At 55.4% G+C, this 19897-nt stretch overlaps 5 protein-coding genes across 5 annotated transcripts; 4 read left to right on the forward strand and 1 right to left on the reverse strand.

Annotated features, from left to right (window-relative positions):
* Nucleotides 1-3486: 3486 nt before the first annotated feature.
* CGCS363_v011518 (putative permease) lies at nucleotides 3487-5405 on the forward strand (the record flags this gene model as incomplete). The annotated part of the gene is made up of 5 exons (XM_036643367.1): nucleotides 3487-3588; nucleotides 3645-3790; nucleotides 3844-4143; nucleotides 4200-4954; nucleotides 5014-5405. The coding sequence occupies 5 exons, from the start codon at nucleotides 3487-3489 to the stop codon at nucleotides 5403-5405; spliced, it is 1695 nt and encodes a 564-aa protein (XP_036491371.1).
* An 897-nt stretch (nucleotides 5406-6302) lies between these two features.
* SUOX (Sulfite oxidase) lies at nucleotides 6303-8231 on the forward strand (the record flags this gene model as incomplete). Its single annotated transcript, XM_036643368.1, has 1 exon — nucleotides 6303-8231. One exon carries the CDS (start codon nucleotides 6303-6305, stop codon nucleotides 8229-8231), a length of 1929 nt encoding a protein of 642 aa, XP_036491372.1.
* A 458-nt stretch (nucleotides 8232-8689) lies between these two features.
* rpn2 (26S proteasome regulatory subunit rpn2) lies at nucleotides 8690-12258 on the reverse strand (the record flags this gene model as incomplete). Its single annotated transcript, XM_036643369.1, has 3 exons — nucleotides 8690-9091; nucleotides 9148-12052; nucleotides 12119-12258. The coding sequence occupies 3 exons, from the start codon at nucleotides 12256-12258 to the stop codon at nucleotides 8690-8692; spliced, it is 3447 nt and encodes a 1148-aa protein (XP_036491958.1).
* Nucleotides 12259-13067: 809 nt separating this feature from the next.
* Nucleotides 13068-14318, forward strand: CAB4 (Phosphopantetheine adenylyltransferase; the record flags this gene model as incomplete). Its single annotated transcript, XM_036643370.1, has 1 exon — nucleotides 13068-14318. One exon carries the CDS (start codon nucleotides 13068-13070, stop codon nucleotides 14316-14318), a length of 1251 nt encoding a protein of 416 aa, XP_036491957.1.
* A 2653-nt stretch (nucleotides 14319-16971) lies between these two features.
* pct1 (mRNA-capping enzyme subunit beta) lies at nucleotides 16972-19720 on the forward strand (the record flags this gene model as incomplete). The annotated part of the gene is made up of 3 exons (XM_036643371.1): nucleotides 16972-18954; nucleotides 19008-19493; nucleotides 19547-19720. 3 exons carry the CDS (start codon nucleotides 16972-16974, stop codon nucleotides 19718-19720), a joined length of 2643 nt encoding a protein of 880 aa, XP_036491956.1.
* Nucleotides 19721-19897: the final 177 nt, after the last annotated feature.

The following is a 19897-nucleotide window of genomic DNA, read 5'->3' on the forward strand; positions in this document are numbered from 1 at the left end:
GTCTGGGTCCTATGATGAAATACCGGAACTAGCAGCCGTTGACACGGCAGCCACAGAAAACAGCACCGAGAAGTCTATAATGGCTCTTAAAAAAGAAAACCGTTTCCGGTTCCAGTTCATTTCAAAATAATTCTATTGTCCCATGACATTCAAGACTCGACGACGCGAAGAAGCATGGGCTTTCTTGGCTGTGTCTCAACCCTCTCGGTGGGTTGAACAAAGCCGGGCCGGTCGGGCGGCATTGTTTCCAGCGACCGGAAACGGACGCGAACAATCTGCCAATTGTCGATTCAACCCACAGACACAGGACGTATTATGAAGAATTTATGGTGGGAGAAGGATCGAGACTCCGGGATACTGTGCGAGAACAGGAATGTTGATCCTGAATGAAAGCCGGACATGAAGATGGGAGAAGACAGTGTTAGCCAGGGTGCATTTCGTACTTCACACGTGGCGCTTCCCCTTTCCCTAAAAAGTTGCCAGAGGAATACGGACCCTTCGTGCGTCTCAACAGACATCCATTCATCAGCTGACTGTTCGGGCCACTCTTTGCCGACTCGTTCTCTTACTGCCTCCCTGTTGATGGCGTCAACATGGAATGCGCGACCAGTAGCTCGCTATTTCATGTTAGAGTATGGGGTAACTTTTCCGAGCAGTATGTCTTTTCAACTGTTCAACTACCTATTGAACGACTCGGAAAACTTGCCCCAACAACCATGCACAACACATCAAGGTAGGTAATTGTTAGCGTAGTGGGCTGGCTGCCCACATCTCCGCATCACCTCGGGCGGGCGACTCCAGGCCGAACCTTATGGGGACCCCACGTTTCTGTCACAGCCCACTCGTCAATGATCAGATTCCATTGACAGCTGGTCGGTCTACAACTGGGTTGTCGTAGCAGAAGTTTCCAGAGGTCATGCGTTGCTGCGCTTACGTTTTCCTCGAGAGGGGACGCGCCCAGAGCCCCGAACCGGCGGGCGTCGAGAACCTTTTATGTTCGTGAATACATGTCCGACTGGCTCCTCTCAGTTCTGAGGGTCGTACTTCTTAACATTCCCCTCTGGCAATAGCGGAGAGAAGTGCGGGGTCCGCCATCCAACCAACAAAGCAGCCATCGTCGCTCACGTTCTGACCTCCGGTCGACGCAGAGCTGGTATCCATACTTGCTGCCGGTGGGAGACTATTTCTGCCGTACGCCCTGCTGCTTGCCGTCTTGTCAACAAGTTGCAATCTACCTAGACACTCGAATTTAGTTCAAGACCCTCTCTTCAGCTCTTGCATTGTATCGCCTTGCGTGAAGCCCAAGCCCATTTCTTCTGTCTCCTGTCTGATCTCTGCCCTGTCCACACATACCTTTATGATGGCTTCTGAGTCCCTGTTGAGTAGCTTGAGGTCGGCAAGCCAGGTCGACTGCGACACTCTTGATGTGGAAGGTAACGATCATGCACGAATCCTCGTCTTCTCGCGCATCATAGTAATGACCTCTCTGCAGTTGCCAAAGAGCTAGGCCCTTTCGTGGACTGCACCTCCAACCAGGCCATCGCGTTCAATGAGCTGACCAAGCTCACCCCTGACGGTAAGCTCTACCACGAGCAGCTCATTCGAGATGCTGCCAAAGACGCACAGAGCTGGGCGAAAGAAACCTGGTCAGACGTTGACCCGGTTCTTCTTGCCGTTGAGATCATGGTATGTAACCAGGAGCCAGACGAGGACATCCCATCAGGTTCACTAACACGCTCAGATGGTCAGACTGTCGCTGCAGTTTGCCCCCTATTTGACGGGCTACTTCCATGTTCAGACCAACACACACTTCTCTTACTCGGTTGAGAAGACTCGCTATAATGCCGAGAGTACGTTTTTTCCTCAGTGGTGGCTGATGGGCCTAAATCTGACACAGCGTGCAGGAATTGTCGAAATGTTCAAGAAGATCGACCCCAGCTTTGATGTCAAGCGGGTATGCATCAAGATTCCCTCTTCGTGGGAAGGCATTGCCGCATGCAGGATCCTCGAGCAAAAAGGCATCGCCACCCTGGCAACAACCATGTTTTGTATGGAACAAGCTGCCCTTGCCGCTGATGCCGGCTGCACATACATCGCTCCCTACGTCAATGAGCTCAAAGTGCACTTTGTCCCCGGGTGAGTCTTTCCCATAGTCTCGTGCTCATTCCATATAAACAGAGTTATTGACTTGATTTTCAGGTATGTTGACGAGAACAAGGCCTTCGACTTCTGCAGAACCGCCCAGGCATACTATATCGAGAAGAAGGCGAAGACGCAAGTGCTTGCCGCCAGTCTGACTTCAGTAGCTGAAGTCATGCAGCTCGCGGGCATCCAGCACGTGACTGTATCACCGCCCTTGCTCCGGGGTTTGGCGGCTCAGTCGGCTTCGACGTCGACCGAGAAGGTCGGCGGCTACTTTGCTGCAGGCCCGGATATGAAGTGGACTACCGATTTCGAGGTGGCGTTGAAGGACGAGAGCGCGTGGCGCCTTGCCTTCACGCGCAGTGGAAATGGAAAGTACGAGGAGAAACTTATACAGGCGATCAACATCTTCTCGGACAAGCAAGATGAGCTCGAGGAGCTCGCCCGTCGATACTTGTGAGTTCCAGGATCAATGATGAACTGGACTTGGGCTGCATCCGATTAGCTATGCAGGAGCTAGCTAGACGTACTCAACCCAATTGATACATGTCTCACTTCCCCAGCATCAGCATATTTGCGCCGACTCTTGGTTGCAACTGTAACAGCGAGTTTGACTGGGAAGACTTGAGATTAGCTCATACGCCAGCATTTTACCTCAAGTAAGCTTCATGTTGGACAATGGTTTGTGCGACGCGGTCTTGTCAGGCGAAAGACGCCACGACCTTCCAGCATTCGCACAAGCGGAAGAGGGACACACGACTTGTGATAAGAAGTCGCTTGCGATTGGCTTGCATCGCCACTCGGGTGCGTCAACCCCTGCCCTTCCAGAGATACCCCGATAACCCTCACCCTGTTATCAGTGAATCCTTAGACCTGGGCTTCATATCTTACCCCAACCGCTCGGTAAGATAATCGACTCTCCCCCATTGCCGAGCTGAAAGCTGTCGATTGTGTGACCATGCTGCCATCGACAGCAGGCGGACCTGGCCGGCCTCAAGCCTGCATATGTAGGTCTGTCGGGAGGAATTGGTTCGCTGCGGAGGGGTTACATCGCACCGAGCTGCTTGCGGACTACATAGAGTCGGCCATGTCTCACTTTCAGCAAAAAGTCGTTGCCACGCCATCGTTAAGAAGGGCCGCTAGGAGGTAGTTCAGATAAGATTAATTGCTTCTCGGCTCCGGATCTGTTTCTCTCTCGGACATCCTCTCTTCGACGTTTCGCCCGGACCTTGCCTTTCGTGTTTTACCTCATGATTGTGTGCCGCTGCATCTGAATTGGATGAGGTGCATACGACTAAAAGCTCGGCACACCATCATATTTTGACCAAAAAACCGACGGCCACGATGCGGGGTTACGGAAAAGATGAAGTGAAGCGGCGATGTACTTCACTACGGGCATGGGAGCTTCCCAAGCACCCTAGCACCATTGCTCCTGATGGGGTCTGGGTAAGGACTCAGATTGAGAAGAAAGAAAAATGTAGCCCTAGCTTACGTTGTGACAGTCCAACTCAGACATGGACCCGGTTCCGTTGGAGCAACAGACATGGAGCATATGGACGATTCTGGCTTATTGGAGTTCAGACCTGATGAATCTGTCGACATTGCAAACAGCAGGAAGTATCCTGGCTGTGGGATTGAGCTGGAGAGAGTAAGTCGCAATCAGGCGTGACGACATTTGAGGGGAGTGCTTACTCGGTGTAGAGCTATCCCTGCCATGGCGGTCGGAACCTTTGCCATTGCCATAGCCATGGTTCTCAACGGTGCTATTGGAAGTAGACTTCATGTCCCATTTTCAGTAATAGCCACGGGGAGCTTTGGGTTCTATTTCCGCTACTTCGCCATCGTCAGTCGCGCTATTCTGGCCATGTTCTGGTTCGGCGTTCAGTGTGCCAATGGCTCTTATTGTCTCACAATCATGCTGAGCGCCATGGCACCTTCCTATGCGAGGATCCCAAATACACTGCCAGAGTCCGCCGGTATTACATCGATGGGAATGTGCTCGTAAGCGTTGACGAGTTTGCCACCGGCCGTTGACTATTAGCTGACCTCCATCCAAGTTTCTTCCTCTTTTGGGTTCTCCAGCTCCCTCTCCTACTCATTCATCCGACGAAGCTCCGGCCCTTGTTCTACGTCAAGCTTATCGCAGCCCCTGCCGTAGTTCTTGGTACGATGGGATGGGCAGTTAAGAAAGCAGGTGGTGGCGGAGATATCTTCAAGTTGGAGCCAGAAGTGCCTTCGGGTACGCCTCAATACGCTTGGTTGTGGCTGTCCTGCATGTCGAGCGTGACGGGGCAGTGGGCCACCATGGGCGTCAACATCCCCGACTTTTTGCGTTATTCCAAGAGCCCCAATGGCCAGCTCGTGCAACTACCGTTTGTCCCTCTCGTGTTTACACTCTGCGGGACTCTCGGTATCATCACGACATCAGCAACAAAGGTGTTTGTGGGCGAGTACCTCTGGAATCCGCTTGACATTGTCAGTCTCTGGCTTGCCAATGGATCCGGAGGCCGAGCTGCTGCCTTCTTTGCGGCGTTAGCATGGTTCATTGCCACTGTCGGAACAAACATTACAGCGAACTCCATTAGTGCTGCGAACGATCTGACAGTCATGTTCCCCCGCTACTTGAACATCAAGAGGGGTTGCATGGTCGCAGCGGTGATTGGCGGCTGGGTTCTGGTCCCGTGGAAGATCCTCAGCTCGGCGCAGACATTCCTGAACTTCATGGGCGCCTATGCTGTCTTCCTTGCGCCCATCAGCGGCATCATGGCGGCAGACTTTTGGCTCGTCAAGAAGCAGCGATACGACCTGCCTGGTGAGTATATTCGGATTCGAGGCATTACTGACAACGAGACTGACACGTTTGATGCGCAGGGCTGTACGATCCCCACGGCCGCTACCGTTTCGATGCGGGCGTTAATTGGAGAGCGCTTGTTGCCTTTATCGTTCCTGTAGCGCCTTCGTTGCCGGGCATGGCACTGGCTATCAGCGGCTACCCGGCAGTCAAGATCTCAGACGGTGCGCAGCATCTGTACAGCTTCGACTGGCTTTTTGGCTTCGTTGTGTCAATCTTTTTATATACGATACTCAGCTGGCTTGTGCCGGCGAGGGAGTCTCTCATACCGCAGACGATTTGGGTGCGGGAGGGCATGGATATCGAGGGCACTCAGGGCAGTGATGTCGAGACTCCGAAAGACAAGACTCCCGAAAAGGTTCAAGCTGCAGCTCGGGATGGCCAGCAAACTCCAGATTCCAAGGTGCTCTGAGCAGGAAATCGACCTGAAGCCCTGTTGGAAGCTTCTGCAATGTCATATAGCGAACAAATACCCCTTCTGTCCAGAAGCTGTACTTTACAGCAGCCAGCTGCAGCTTAGTATGAAGAACAACGCCGTCGACATCGACTGATACCGACTGATCGCCGAAGATTCCATCAATGCAACCAAGGCAATTAAAATGCACTTCGATTAGAGTTGCGGGGAGAATATTATATGGACCTAGCGCCGCAGTGGTTGGACGTGGCCACAGACAGCTTCGGTTGCTATCGCCGACTCAGTTGTTCGCCGACTCACGAAGGCCCGGGATTGAGGGTTGAGACGTGTCGGGGCGGGCTGCGACGGTCTTCTTCGGCGACCACGTGGGTGATTTTGCGGCAACCATCGGCGTCTTCCACCATTTGCTACAGAAGCCAAGTCTTGTAATGATGCACGGGCAGCTCAGATGCGAGTCTATGGTCGGTTTAAGAGTGGGAAAGAGCCAATGTCAGAACCCCGAATTCATCGCTTTCCATGTTCCCGCTGGAGAGAAAAGAGACTTCACCTGGGCACACACTCACACACACTCTGAAGGAGACTCCACGTCCGGCACAGTGTACCTAGGTTCCTTACGTACTCACTCCACACGTGCACGGCCCCACTGGACGCCGACTGCACAATTCAACGCACAGTCCGTCTGCACAATCCGGCTCCATTATGCAGACGACCTGATTTATGAACAGCTCGCCTCCCCCCCCCCCACCCTCAGACTTTTCCCTCACCCTCCAAGAGCAATCACGCCATCGCCCTTGTCAGTCACCTCATCGTCCAAGCTCCACACCAGAGCCGCGCCCTCGACGTCGTCGACCCAAAAGAAGCCCATCTCGGCCACTCACAACGCCATCTCTCCCAATGCAAGCGCCGCGGCGTCTATTTAGCGAGCTTTTACAGCTCTCGACAAAGCGGCCCGTCCCTTTTCGACCGCTACACGCCCCGGCCACCTCTCTGGCTGGTCCTCTTGCCGCCCCTCGTCCTCAGGGTTCCCTCCACCCTCGACTCTTGCACGCCTCTCCTTGCTCTAGACACACCCAGCCGACATCCGTCTCCTCCTCTACGCCTCTCACAGGTGGTACCGCTGCTCAGGCACAAGAGAGGCAGCGGCCTCAGCATAACAGTGGCCCGGGTGGCCCAGGTGGCCCAGGGAACCGTCCCCCACGCCTCATCAGGGTTAGGACTCTGCTCGCTAGCGGTGGGCTGCTGTCCTTCTTCATTGGCCTCTCGGAGCCCTTCCATGTCCCCCACGAAGATGATGTCGATACTTCCGGCCCGGCAGACTCGACCGATGACCGCGATCCGTCCCTCCCTCGCTTCCGGCTGAACGAGGTCCGGAAGCACGACGCAAAGTCCGGCAGCCCGTGGGTTACACAAGGCGATAAGGTCTATGATATTACCGAATGGGTCGGAGCCCATCCCGGTGGCGAGGTCATCCTCCGTGCCGCCGGCGGCAGCATTGATCCCTACTGGGACATTTTCACTATTCACAAGTCGCCCCACGTCTACGAGATCCTCAACCAGTATCTGATTGGCTTTATCGATAATGCCGACCTGATTGATGGCAAGCCTGCCGCACAATCGATTGAGGACCCTTTCCAACACGATCCCAGCCGTGACCCAAGACTCATCACACTTACTCCCAAGCCTCGCAATGCCGAAACGCCTTTGGAGGGCCTGGCTGACAGCTATCTCACCCCCAATGAGCTCTTCTACGTGCGTAACCACATGTGGGTGCCCGAGGTTGACGACACCTCGGATTACACCCTTAAGATCGAGCTGCTCGACGGAACCATCAAGGAGTACACCCTCGATGATCTCAAGACCAAGTTTAAGCCTTCAACCATCGTGGCGGTTCTTCAGTGCTCGGGCAACCGCCGAAGTGACATGACGCGCAACGCTAAAAAGACAAACGGTCTTCAATGGAATGTCGGTGCCATCTCTTGCGCTGAATGGCAGGGTGTGAAGCTCTCCGATGTTCTCGCCGACGCTGGCGTCCCCATTCTGGAAACAATGGCTGGCGATACGGAAGCCAAGCACGTACAATTCATGGCTCTCGAGGCCTACGGCGCGTCAATCCCCATTGAGTCTGCCCTGGACCCCCGTGGCGATGTTCTTCTTGCCTATTCGATGAATGGAAAGCCGTTGCCAAGGGACCATGGCTACCCCCTCCGCGCACTCGTGCCTGGCCATGTCGCAGCTCGCTCTGTCAAATGGTTGAGCCATATCACGGTGTCAGATGAGGAGAGCCACAGCCAGTGGCAGCGCAAGGATTACAAATGCTTCGGACCCAACGAGACGAAGCCGGACTGGGACAGCGCAGCCCCCATCCAGGAAATGCCCATCACCAGCGCCATAACAACCGTTAGACTGGGTGACTGGAAGAGTGGCACCAATGACGCCGAGACCGCTGGCCGAGAGGCTTCGCTGAAGGGATACGCCTACTCGGGCGGCGGGCGCAGAATCGTCCGCGTCGACGTGAGCCTTGATAACGGCAAGACATGGGACCAGGCGGAGCTCCTTGACGAGCCTGAGACTGCGCCCAAAGCCGGCCACAAGTCTTGGGCGTGGAAGCGCTGGAGATACGATGGCGTTGTTCCTCTGGGCGAACTGGGCGAAAACGGCAAGAAGTGCACAACGATGCTGGTCAAGGCTACAGATGAGTCGTACAACTGTCAGCCAGAGAGTTATGCGGCCATTTATAACCAGCGCGGCAACTTGGCCAACGCCTGGCATCGTCTCAGAGTTTGCTCAGACTGTGCCAAGGGAGCTTTGATTACTACGAGATGAGACTTTGATTATGCAAGAGGAGGATGAACGACAAAGAGAAGAGAAGTTGTTGTATATGAGACGGCACGTTTTGTTTGTACCAGGGTTTTGGCGCATTTCGGAGTACCAACAGCGAGGCGTGTTGCTGTTATTCGTTTCCCCCGTGTGTGGTATTTGCTGCCATTAGCGATTGCAGTGGTTTTTTTTCTTCTTCTTCTCTTATTCATCATCATAACAGCCAGTCGTAGATTACAAGCACGCAAGATCGAACTCGCATACCTTAATTGACGTAACGTTCAACAAAAAGTTCAACTCGCAAATGGGGCATTAATTCAATTGCTAAAGTTGTACAGCATGGCAAGCGCTCTTGCCCTAAGATGCCCTTCGCATCGTGCCCAAAACAGGCCTCTGCCGTCGTCTATTCTCTAGAAACCCTTTCCGACTTAAAAGTACATTGTATGCGCCGCTTAGCAGAATACCTAGTCCTCGTCCTCCTCCTCGTTGTCGGTGAAGTACTCGAACTCGCCTGGCACTGTCGCCTCCTCGTCGCCCTCACCGTCCTCATCAACTGCGGTAAGAACTCCTGCAGCCGCCGCCGCACCACTTCCTTCCGTCGCGCCAGCAAGATCACCTCTCCTCTGGCGGCCCAGCAACTCGCTAAGCTCGTTGAGCGAGCGGAGATCACCGCCAGCGCCAGCCCTAAGGGCCTGGGAGATGATGTTCTGCTGCTGCCTAGGCGTCAGGCCCGCCGATGAGCCACCGGCGTTACTTTGGCCAGCGACGGGGGCCTTCTCCGTCGTCACCTTCTTGAGTTTCTCCTCCATCAGAGACTTCTCCTCGTCAGGTTGGGTATCCTGCAACAGCAAAGGTCCACCAGTTGGCTACGGATAGTTAGCGCCTTGTCTTCCTTATTGTGTTGGAGTTGGGATTACTGTACCTTCTTGACCGGCTTGTACCGGCCGGCAGGGAAGCTGATAAACTTGAGCTGACCGGGCAGCACACGCGACATGTTCTCCATGTCGTAGCCAACCTTCTCCTTCTCTGCCTTCTTCTTAGTGTCTGCCGGAGGAGCAGAGGCCTCTTTGTCAGTCACCTCGCCCTCCTTCTTGTCCTTGGCCTCTTCCTTCTTGTCATCCACCTCCATCTTGTCGGAAACGGTAGGCTTAGCAGACGAGTCAATGTCCATGCTTTCCCGGCGCTGGGCACGCTCCTTCTTCTGGGCTCTTCGCTTGGCTTGGGCGGTGGTGGAGAGGACAGCGGTGGCTACCATCGTCGGACCCTCTTCGGTCTTGACCTCCTGCTCAGGGGGATAGTCAAACAAGCTGGGGCGAGTAGCGCAGTGGAACTTGAAGCTGGGGATCTCGAGCTCGTGGTCCAGGCCGATGATGGAGGTGGGAGAGAATGCCAAAGAGAGGAAGTGAGTGAAGGGGAACCAGTACCAGTACTGGGTGAAGACCGCCATGCCCACGATGCCGGCCATGTTGAGGTTACCGGTCTGAGTCTGAAGACCGATAGTGCAGTTGCGGCCACCAGCATCAATGATGCCCAGGGCGAGCGAGGCACCAAACTTGGTCATGGCGTCTTCATGACGGTCACCGACAACCTTCTTCAGAGTCTTGCGAATGGAGGCGACCTTGGGGTTCATCACCTCGTTCTGCTGGATCATGATCATGGCAAGGGAGATAAGAGCACCCTGGCGAACGAAGTCGGTAGGATCCTTCATCATCGGCTCAAGCAGATCAATGGCCTCGTCGAGACCAGTGCCCGCGCAGGAGATACCCAGAGCCATGGCAGATCCGTAACGGACGTGGGGGTTGTACGACTCAGAGAGGAGCTCGACCATGCGGGGCACGCTGCCGGGCTTGCGGAACAGGATGAATCCCAAGCTCATGACAGCAACACGGCGGACGTCGTCGTTGACGTCGCTGACAGCGATGTGCAGCAGCTTGCGAATGGCCTTGTTGCTGCCGGTACCGCAGTACGCGAGGGCAACTGTCATGATACCTCCGTATCTGAGGGTCGGGTCGGGGTCGTTGAGCAGGCCTTCAATCATGGCGTCGGCGCCCTCTTGGCGGCCGTACATGATGAGAGCCATGCCGATGGCAAGGCCACGAACAATCTTTTCGTGGGTCGTCTCATGAGCATACGTGATCATGTCCTCCAGAGCACGCACGTTGCCTGTGCCCAGCATGATGAGACCCATGGCAAGACCAACGGCCTCACCGTTCAATGCAGAGTCCGTGAAGAGGACAGTTCGCAGGTTATCGAAAATCTCCTCAGAGCCGGTGGCCATGCCAGCAATGCCCAAACCAAGGGCACCACCGTGTTGAATGACTTCCTCCTCTGCAGATGTAAATTGCGTCTTGAGGTACTCGAGGGCATCGGCGCCGTGGTTGGCGTGAATCAAACCATAGGCGTACAGCGCACCACCCTGGCTAAAGATGGAGCCGCTGCTCAAGCCGCTCTGGCGAGGCAGATACGGCTCCAGAAGCTTCCTAGACTGGGTGAGGTTGCCGCGGTGGATGACTCCGAGAGCAGCGGTGGCTGTGAACTTAGACCAGTTAACTGCCTTACCAAGCCACTCGAGATTATCGCGGAAGAACTTGTCGTTCGTGGTACCCTGGTTCATGAAGGCGTTGCAGAAGGTGACGGCAGTGTGGAAAATAGAGTTTCTGCCCTCCAAGCTGTCGCGGACCTTGTTCAGGATGCTCAAGTCGGTTCGGTTATTCCTGTAGAGGAACTCGAGGTTCAGCTGGATGGTCTTGCTGCCGTCGAGAATAGAACGAATGTTCTTGTAGACCTTAGCAAGGTCGTCCGAGACCTCCTCCTCAGATGACTGCTGGTTTTCGAGAAGAGGCTCCTCCTCGGTAGCATCACTGGCAGGTGGCTTGGCAGGCTCTCCAGAGGGCAGAGAGTTGATGATCTTGCCCAAGAATTCCTGAGTGCCGTTGTCGTACAGGTCAAAGGCGATCTGGTAAGCATTGGCAATCGAGTTGGGGCCACCATCTGTGACGAGCTGCCTAAGCATGCGCGACGCCTCTTCGTCTGAGCTGAGGTAAACGACGCACTTGGCGATAGCGAAGTAGTCGGGGTTGGGAATTTCGTTGAGGAGATCGAGGATAAGACGCAGAATCTCGGTGCGGAAGCTGCGCTCCTGAACAATGTCCATGCAGATGCTCAGGGCGTACTCCATCAGCTCCTCTGCGGGACCTTGGCCGTCCGTGGACTTGCCCTTGGACTTCTTCTCATCCTCGCTTGCCCGCTTAATGACGCGGCGAAGGACCTCCAGGTTCTTGGCCTCAACAGCAATGCCGACGACCTGGCGGTATCGGCCATCCTTGAGGCAGGCCTCAAAGAGACGCTCGATGATGCGCTGAAGAGCGAGCTGTGTAGCCTGGTCGTTGATGGGGGCGATGGAACCGGAACGACCCTCCTTGACGGGCTGGAATGTGGGATCGAGGATGGTGTTATCGGTCGAAACTCTGGAAAGGAGCGACTTGGAGGGGAGAGTCGTCTGAGAGAAGGGCGTCGTGGGAGAGATGAGGGCGGAGCCGTCAGCGGCGCCGCTCGCAAAGGTTGTCGCAAGAGCGGGGAGGGAGTTGTCGTTCTTGGGTGACTTGGGAGCGGTGTGCTGCGCGGAAGAAGCGGCGATGTACTGATCGATACACTTGGAGATGATGGTCTCCTCGAACTCGCCGGGAGCATCGAGCTTGAAGAGGTCGCCGGCAGCCAGGGCGAAAGTCATGCTCTCATTGTAAGCCTGGAGATGGTAGTAAACCTTGGCGAGAACAAGAGCGGCGAGCTGCCGTTGGGGGAAGGTGTCGTCTTCGTAGAGAGCCTCGCTGGAGGGATGATTAGCATTTTGGTGAAGAGCAGCCCCGCGGGAAAACAATGGAAGGCGGGCTTACATCTGGCTCAGAGCACCGGCAACCTCAGTCCAGACGGTGTCGATATCATCGTTGAGAGTCTGGAGGGCGAAGACCTTGAGGTCGTGCTCCTCGTCGGCCAGGAAGCCCAGCACTCCGGTAGCTGATACCAGGCCAGGCATTTTGGATGTTGGCCTCGGGGACGGAGCTCGAGCTAAGCTGTGGCGGGAAGATGTGCGACCGATAGGATTTATCGTAGACGTTCGGTCGGTTCTTCAATACGCAGTCAGTCGGACTGAATTGAATAGGTTGGATGACTATTGGAGTGGTGGTGATGGCAGCTCCGGGGAGACGGTTTGGTGATGGAAAGAAGGACGTCGAAAGCAATGCGCGAATGCAGCCAGCCAGCATCCACGTCAGGCAGGTCTGCCTGCCTCGCCTTGCCCCAGAGCCGTCTCTCTGACCCTTGCAGCACCAGTCGGCAGCGCCAATAGCAGCAAACGGCAACAAGCACGGACCAGTTTCTGGATGAGTCAGCATTCCCAAAGCTGCGAAAGCTGCACCCGGATTTCTCGACTGGCCCTGATGAGGTAAGCAGCTGCAGTCAGGTCTCCTCGAGCCCCGAAAGTCGGTTATCTGCGATATCAGCTAGCATATGCACTTAAAGTGCTGAGCGTCACGCTTACAACATTCAGTGGTTATATCGTAATGAAGTACGTGTACCTGCCCTGGAGCTCTGCACACATTGCAAGAGACCGGGCACACAGCGGTGCAGTGAGTGACCTCACTTGCTGCGGCACACCCCGCCAATGTGACCGGGACTCAAGCTCCCCGCTTCCACGGACCGAGGAACACCCAGTCCAGCTCACCTGAGTTCCACGCATTTAGCCTTGACAACAGTGATCACGAATTCAGAGTGCTTCTTTGCGTTTCTGATCATACGCCTCCAGCCAACACCTGATTGCGCTTTCTGCCACGAGAGTTTTACAGTATGAGCTCAGAACAGAATCCGAGTCTCCTGCTCCTGCCAGTCCCACCCCGGCCGCCATCCCGCGCATCACTCAATGCCGCCTACCGGCCCTCATTACAAGCCGTTTTCTCCAAGATCAAGCACCCGGCCCGGTCAGCTACGCTGATTGTGGCTGTGGTATGTCCCGTCTTGCGCGGTGCATCACCGAAAACGAAATCGTTGTCATGGGCCGCCGCACAGTCTCTGGTGGCCGGTATCTACAGCCTCATTGCTGTCGTTTGTGCCGAGCAGTCCATTGCCACGGACGTTAATGGAGGACCGGGCTCTATCGATGCGCGAGTTGTTTTGGTCGACCATGACGCCAGTAGGCGGTTTGCATCAGACTTTGTGGCCGCCATCGAGCCCAACAACACGACTGTCGTCGACCTTCCAACATTCGCATCTGCTTACCACCCCTGGAGCTACATATTTCATGTGAATAGCGAGCACGGATATCGTACGCTGTCATCATATCTCAAATTTGCCGAAGGGAGACAGACCATCCTCCAATCTCAACTAGTTGTTGTTGAGGCTGGTCTTAGCATGAACGTCGAAGGCGAGGGAGCCGGCAACACGGAAGCATCTCCTCTGTACCCAGTGGTCTGCCTAGGCGGCACATTTGACCATCTCCACCCAGGTCACAAGCTGATGCTCATGGCCGCAGTTCTCCTACTCAGGGTTCCCGACAAAGACTCGGCATCCAGTTGCAAGCTTGTGCTGGGCATCACGGGCGATGAAATGCTCAAGAACAAGAAATACGGCGAGCTGGTGCAGACATGGGATGACCGTGCCAGGTATACTCTTGACTTCCTAGCCTCTCTTCTCGAGCTGGACAAGAGCGGTTGGAAAAAGAGGTCTGGTCCGGTACCGACAGTAGAAACTGCGCCTGGCCATCTCGAGGCGAAGTTCCGCAACGGCACTATTGTCGTCGAATGCGTTGAATTTCAGGATGTCTATGGCCCCACGATCTCCATGGCGGAGATTGAAGCACTCGTGGTCTCTGGAGAGACGCGCTCGGGCGGCAGGGCAGTCAACGACAAGCGGGTTAGTCTCGGGATGAAGCCATTGGAAACGTACGAAGTCGACGTGCTCGACGCGCGGGATCTTGGCTACGAGACAGCTAAAACGGACGACTTTACCAATAAGATCAGCAGTACGGCTATTCGACAACAGAAGGCTGAGGCAGCGGCAGCGGCAGCGGCAGCGGCAGCGGCAGCAAAGTCAAGCTTGTGAGGAACAGAGAACAACTCTGCAAGCTTAATGAAAGTCACGATAAATGATGCATAACACCAGAGGTTTTGAAAACGCGTGAAAGGAGAGGGCAGTACGTAGGAAGGACCGCTCAGTGTCGACGCGTCAGGCGTCAGATTGATGAGGCTGACGCGCAGAAGTGCAATGGACGTGCAGCTTTCGATATGAACATTGGCACTCAAGGCATCCATCCTATCAGGATCAGCGTCGTATCTGGGCCAAGGTAAGATAGGGTGAGGGTGCATTGGGGTGGACGGCAGTTGAGATGCAAGGATATGGTGCTCGTGAGGTCCGAGGAGGCTGGGCGATGGTTGACGTTGGTTGTACTTTGTACGAGCATCAATAAGGTAATAGGAGGAAGCCCATTCGCATCGCGATTCAATATCCGTGTATTCGTGGTCGTCGGTATGAATAGGTAGTCATTCGCAGTGAAGACGGAAGGCCAATGCTACCCCTGAGGATGAGGCGGTCCAGAAGGGAAACAGGTTCGCCAACCCTGGCTGGAGCTGGCTGTCAGAAGTCAGAAAACTAGGCGACTGACGACGCGATTTGACTGTGACACTGGAAGGGGGCAGAAAAGTGGAAGACACGATCAGACCCTCAGTTCCAGTTGCAGTTCCAGCATGAGTGAGTGTCTGGCGCCATCGACGCGACCCACACACGTCCAGCACAGCCCCGATTAGTACATGTAAGTATCTTTGAACGTCAGATTATGAGTGGCAATACATGCTCAGTACAGACAGGCGCCCTTCACCCGTCGAGAGCGCGTGCCTCAATCTCACAACCCTCCACTCTGCCAACACCACAACGTGGAGCTGGCCGAAGGAGAGACAGGGGAGAGAGAAAATAAAAAATAAAAAAAATCCCCGACAGGCCGGGCTCGAGCAACGCACCGTGGCACAGGACATGGACATGTTCATGAAAGCTGCGAAACGAGACAAGGCTGTGCAGCCCACTGGAAGAGCTCTGTGCCAGCCCCCAAGATACTTGCCTACCTTAAGGTACCTTACCTAAGGTACCTACTTATAGGTTACTGCCCAGGTTACAGTGGATGAAATAACAGAAGAAGCTTGATGAAGCTCTATGTAAAGCCCCTAAATTAAATAGCATCTGCCTAAACATGATGAAAAGCTAAATCACCTTGTGCTCTCTGCATCCTCAAAGGGACCTGGAGCTTCAAAGTTCCTAGCTACTAGGTGAGGTACCTTACTTAAGGAAGGTACTTTGCTAAGGTGCCTACTTGCCAGGGCGCTCCCAAAGTACCTTTAGTGTGCCCGGTCTTGAAAAGTAAGATCCATACTTACCTAGGTAGGCAGGGCAGCCTTATTAGCACCTCACTCACTGAGCTCGCTGTGACTACCTACGGATACCTACGGGCAGTGACCTAGGTAGAGAAAGAGAGCACGGTGGGCGCCGACGTGACCTGAGTGAGATTGAGGACTTTCATGACTGAGAAGCCGCGAAAGACGGAAACCCTGCTGCGATCGGCGCGCGACCAATCCATTTCCATCCTTTCTTTTTGTCTCCAAATTTCCCACGCAGCTGCAACAGAGGACAAGATGTTTTCTTCCTAGCGCCCGAGATATCTCGACCTGCGACCTGACCTTACCTTACCTTACCTTACCTGCCTTACCCGACCAACCAACCCCAAGGTACCTACCAACCACCAACCACCAACCACCATTCGCCCCAACCCAACCCGACGCCGACAGGGACCTCACGAGAGAGAAATCTCCCTGCTGCCATCACCACCGACGCCTGTTGCTCTTCGCCCTCCACCTCACTCCCCGCTCCGAAAGCCCACGCGCCGACCGCATCGCATCATCGCACGCTTCTCTCGCGCTGCCTAACTCGCCAGCCCCGAACGGATGCCGCATTGAGGACGTACACCACGTACAGAAGGAGAGAGAGAAAGAAAGAAAGAGAGGGGAGATCGCGCACCAGAGAGATTACGACGCCCAGCTCGCGACGACTCCAATCCGCAACTCGCAATCCGCATCCACATCCACACCCGCATATCCATCTCATCCCGTTCCGTCCACCCAACGAACAAACGAAACAAACGAGCTCGATCCCGACCCCTCCCTCTCCGACCCTGTGAACCGTGTCGTTTCGTCCCTCGCCGTTTTCTTTAGCTTGTCGCCCGCCGCCCTCCATTTCGCATCGCCCATCGAACTCTTTGCTCCAATCCGACTTGCCCTCGCCTCGCCGCGCATCCGATTCTGCTTGGTCCTGGCTTCTGTGCTGTCCAATCCGATCCGATCCAATCTAGTCCCATCTGGTCGATCCCGTCTCGACCCCGAGCCCCAACAGCGACGCCGACGCCGACATCAACGCCTGCGACCCCGACCGCAATCATCTTTGCCGACTGATCATGCCGACGTGATGCTCAACTGCTGCCGATCCAACCTGTACCAATAAAATCGCGTCGACTCTTCAAACCTGCTTCGCGACCATCGCTCACGACCGATAACCCATCGCATATCTCGCACGCCGCGCATATGAGCTGTTGGTATTGAAAGGGCGAAGCTGAAACTTTGCGCATCCCAGCCGAAGCAGGCCGGAGTGTTGGACTGGACAAAACCCCACAACACCAAGGGATACTGGCCCCATTTGCCCGTCTACGCCTTTCACTATGGATCTCAGGGCCTTGATGAATACGGCTGATGACGCCGACCGCTCGAGAGCGGCTCCTGCTGCGGCTCCCCCTCCTGCTCCTCCTCAGCAGCTTGCGCCGAAGCAGCAGCAGTATCCTCCTCAGCAGCATCCGCAACATCCTCAACATCCTCAACACCCTCAACAGCACCCGCAGCAACACCCTCAGCAGCACCCTCAGCAACACCCGCAGCAGCACCCGCAGCAGCATCCTCAGCACCCACAGCATCATCCCCAGCAGCAGACTCCGACGACACCTTCCCAGGCAGCCACCGCGTATGCGTTTAGGGAGTCTGCATACAGCCATGCCCTGCACTCTTCTCCAGGCAAGCCTCCCGCGCCTCAGGAGTATGCTGTCCATCCGCAGGCCTCGAACCCGCCTTATCCTCCTCAGTCGCCTTATCAGACTCCGGGCCCCTATCCCGGCCGCCCGGCGCCGCCACCGCTGCAGGCAGGTACTCCCGGCCCGTACACCGATGTGCGATCTCCTCAGAGCGCCTCCATGCCCGCCCCGTCCCCGTATCGTCACACTCCGACGTCTTCGGTGAGCGGGCCTGCTGGTGGCTATCCCTTTCCTCCGACCGGGCCGCCTCAAGAGGTTGCCAGCCCTGTACAACGTCACCAATACCCGCCATCCAACGCGTATCCCCCGAGAGACAGCTATTCCCATCCGGCTGGTGCAACACCGTCTTCTTTTCCACCCCATCCTCAGCAGCTTCAGCTTCAGCAGCAGCAGCAGCAACAACTTGCACAGCAACAGCCGCATCCGCAACAGCAGCAGCCGCAGCCGCAGCCGCAGCAGCACATGCCGCAGACGCCGCCCATCGGCACCCCCGGTGGCGCCAACCCGTATATTCACCAACGCTCACAATCAACACATTCCACCCCAACTCCTACCTCTGCACACAGCCAGCAGCACCCGCAACTTCACGGTCAGGCGTATCCTCACGGCAGTCCTGTTGCGACGGCGCACCCGCCGCCCGAGTACAACCGCCAGCACTCGCAACCTCCTACCCCACTGGGCCCGCCCCAGACCGGGCCTCGACAATCTTCCTCTGCACCGAGCTTTGCGCAACCACAAAGTCCCTATCAACAAAGACTGTCCGCCTCGCACCTATCCCAAGCCACACCACCACCTCCACCACCTCGCATGCCCAATTCCCACGGCGCCCAAGAACGAAGGTCATTGTCGCATAGCGTGCACAGCGAACGCGACAGAAGCGTTAGCGTTAGCCCCAAGACCAGGGTTCCGAGTTTGCCGAGCAGCGTTGGTGGCCACACCGAACCCGAAGCGCGACCACAACCAAGTGTCGTCAACATGGTGGAACCCGAACGCGAACGCGCCGCGACGCCTGCGAAAAGGAAGCTCGCCGACCGAGATCTGAGCCCCCGAGAACTCGAGAGGAAAGAACCCCGGCCACCACCTGCCGAGGTCAATGGAGGGCCAACGATTGCTCGCTCGCCCGTGGTTCAGCGGAAGAAGACAATACACACAGCAACTCCCGTTTGGGCGCAAACCTGGAATTCCCGAGAAAACAAGAGACTGAAGCAGGCAAATTTTGAGCTGCTCAAACGAGGGCCACCTCACATCAACGGAAAGCACGAGGCCAAACCCGCCAGCAACTCCAGTCGCCACACTTCGCCAGAGGCTGCACGATCTGTTCCGCCACCGGCGGTGCAGGAGCCCAAGCCTCAACACCATCTAGGCGCATGGGAGGAGAGTATTCTCGGAACCCGCCCATACGAGGAATTGTCCAAGCAGGTTGCAGACTTTTTGTTTAAGAACATTTCGCTTCACCCTGACTCGGGCGACATCATCGGTCGCGGCGTACAGTTCGAGATTGAGGCCAAGATGGGTCTGCTCATCGACAGAGACACGAACGAGCGCGTTGAAAAATTCATTGGCTCTGAATGCATTCTCCACGACACTGGCCGTCTGGCCTTCAAAAGCAGCATGACTGCGGTAAGTTCCATTGCGCCAGCGAAAATGACTGAGACTAACTTTTCTCCCTCCAGGCCCAACACAAAGGACTGAACGATTTCCTCAATACTCTTGTCGTCCAGACCGACCCACGAAACCCCGATCCCAGCGCTCGCGGCCGGGTACAAATCCAGTACAAACATCGACGGGAGACGGACAAGTTCATCGAGCTACCTAATTCGATGCACTCCCGTCTGCCTACGTGCATTCGCGCCCTACTTCCGCCTAGAAGACCGATCAAGGCTCGCATTACATACGATATGAAGACGAAGGAAGTGCTGGCCAAGATTGTCAAGGCTCGTGTGGCTGACCTTCACCTACACCTGCCCACATGTCCTCTGGACTGCCGTATCAGCATCAACCTGGAAATGCCTTGGGATGGCCCGGCTGAGGAGTTGGAACGCCTAGCCGTCAGCCACGAGCAGAAGTTCCCCGATCGTAATAAGGATCGCCTCAGCTACAAGCAAAATCACTATCAAGTCGACCTGACGCAAGTGACACAGATGACGCCCGGTCCTGGGGTAAGTGGCTCAGCAAATAGTCGATGCCGCACGCGATGCTAACCTTGTCATAGAACACCCAAAAGACCGATAGGGAACACGAACTCGAAATCGAACTGTCCCCGGATATTGTCATTGATCAACAGCGCCGTGTGATGAAGAACGAGCCTCATTCATACCCGCAGTTGGTGGAGGGTTTCATCGACAACGTGCGCGTTCTTGCTCGCCGGAGTCGTGAATTTGTGTAATATTTGTATGGAAGAATCTTTTACAAGACGTTTCTTGATTTCAAGCTGGATCGGGTGGTCTGATACCAAAAAAAGGGCTACGTTTGGCGTCATGGATTCAGCGGTGCATTTGCAGCCTTAGTTAGTTCATATTCGGGCCAGCATTTCTCGAGATGATCCAGAGATGCTGCTCATCCA

Source organism: Colletotrichum siamense, assembly GCF_013390195.1.
Source record: "Colletotrichum siamense strain Cg363 chromosome Unknown KSG_Cg363_contig07, whole genome shotgun sequence".
NCBI classification, from domain to species: Eukaryota; Fungi; Ascomycota; class Sordariomycetes; order Glomerellales; family Glomerellaceae; genus Colletotrichum; species Colletotrichum siamense.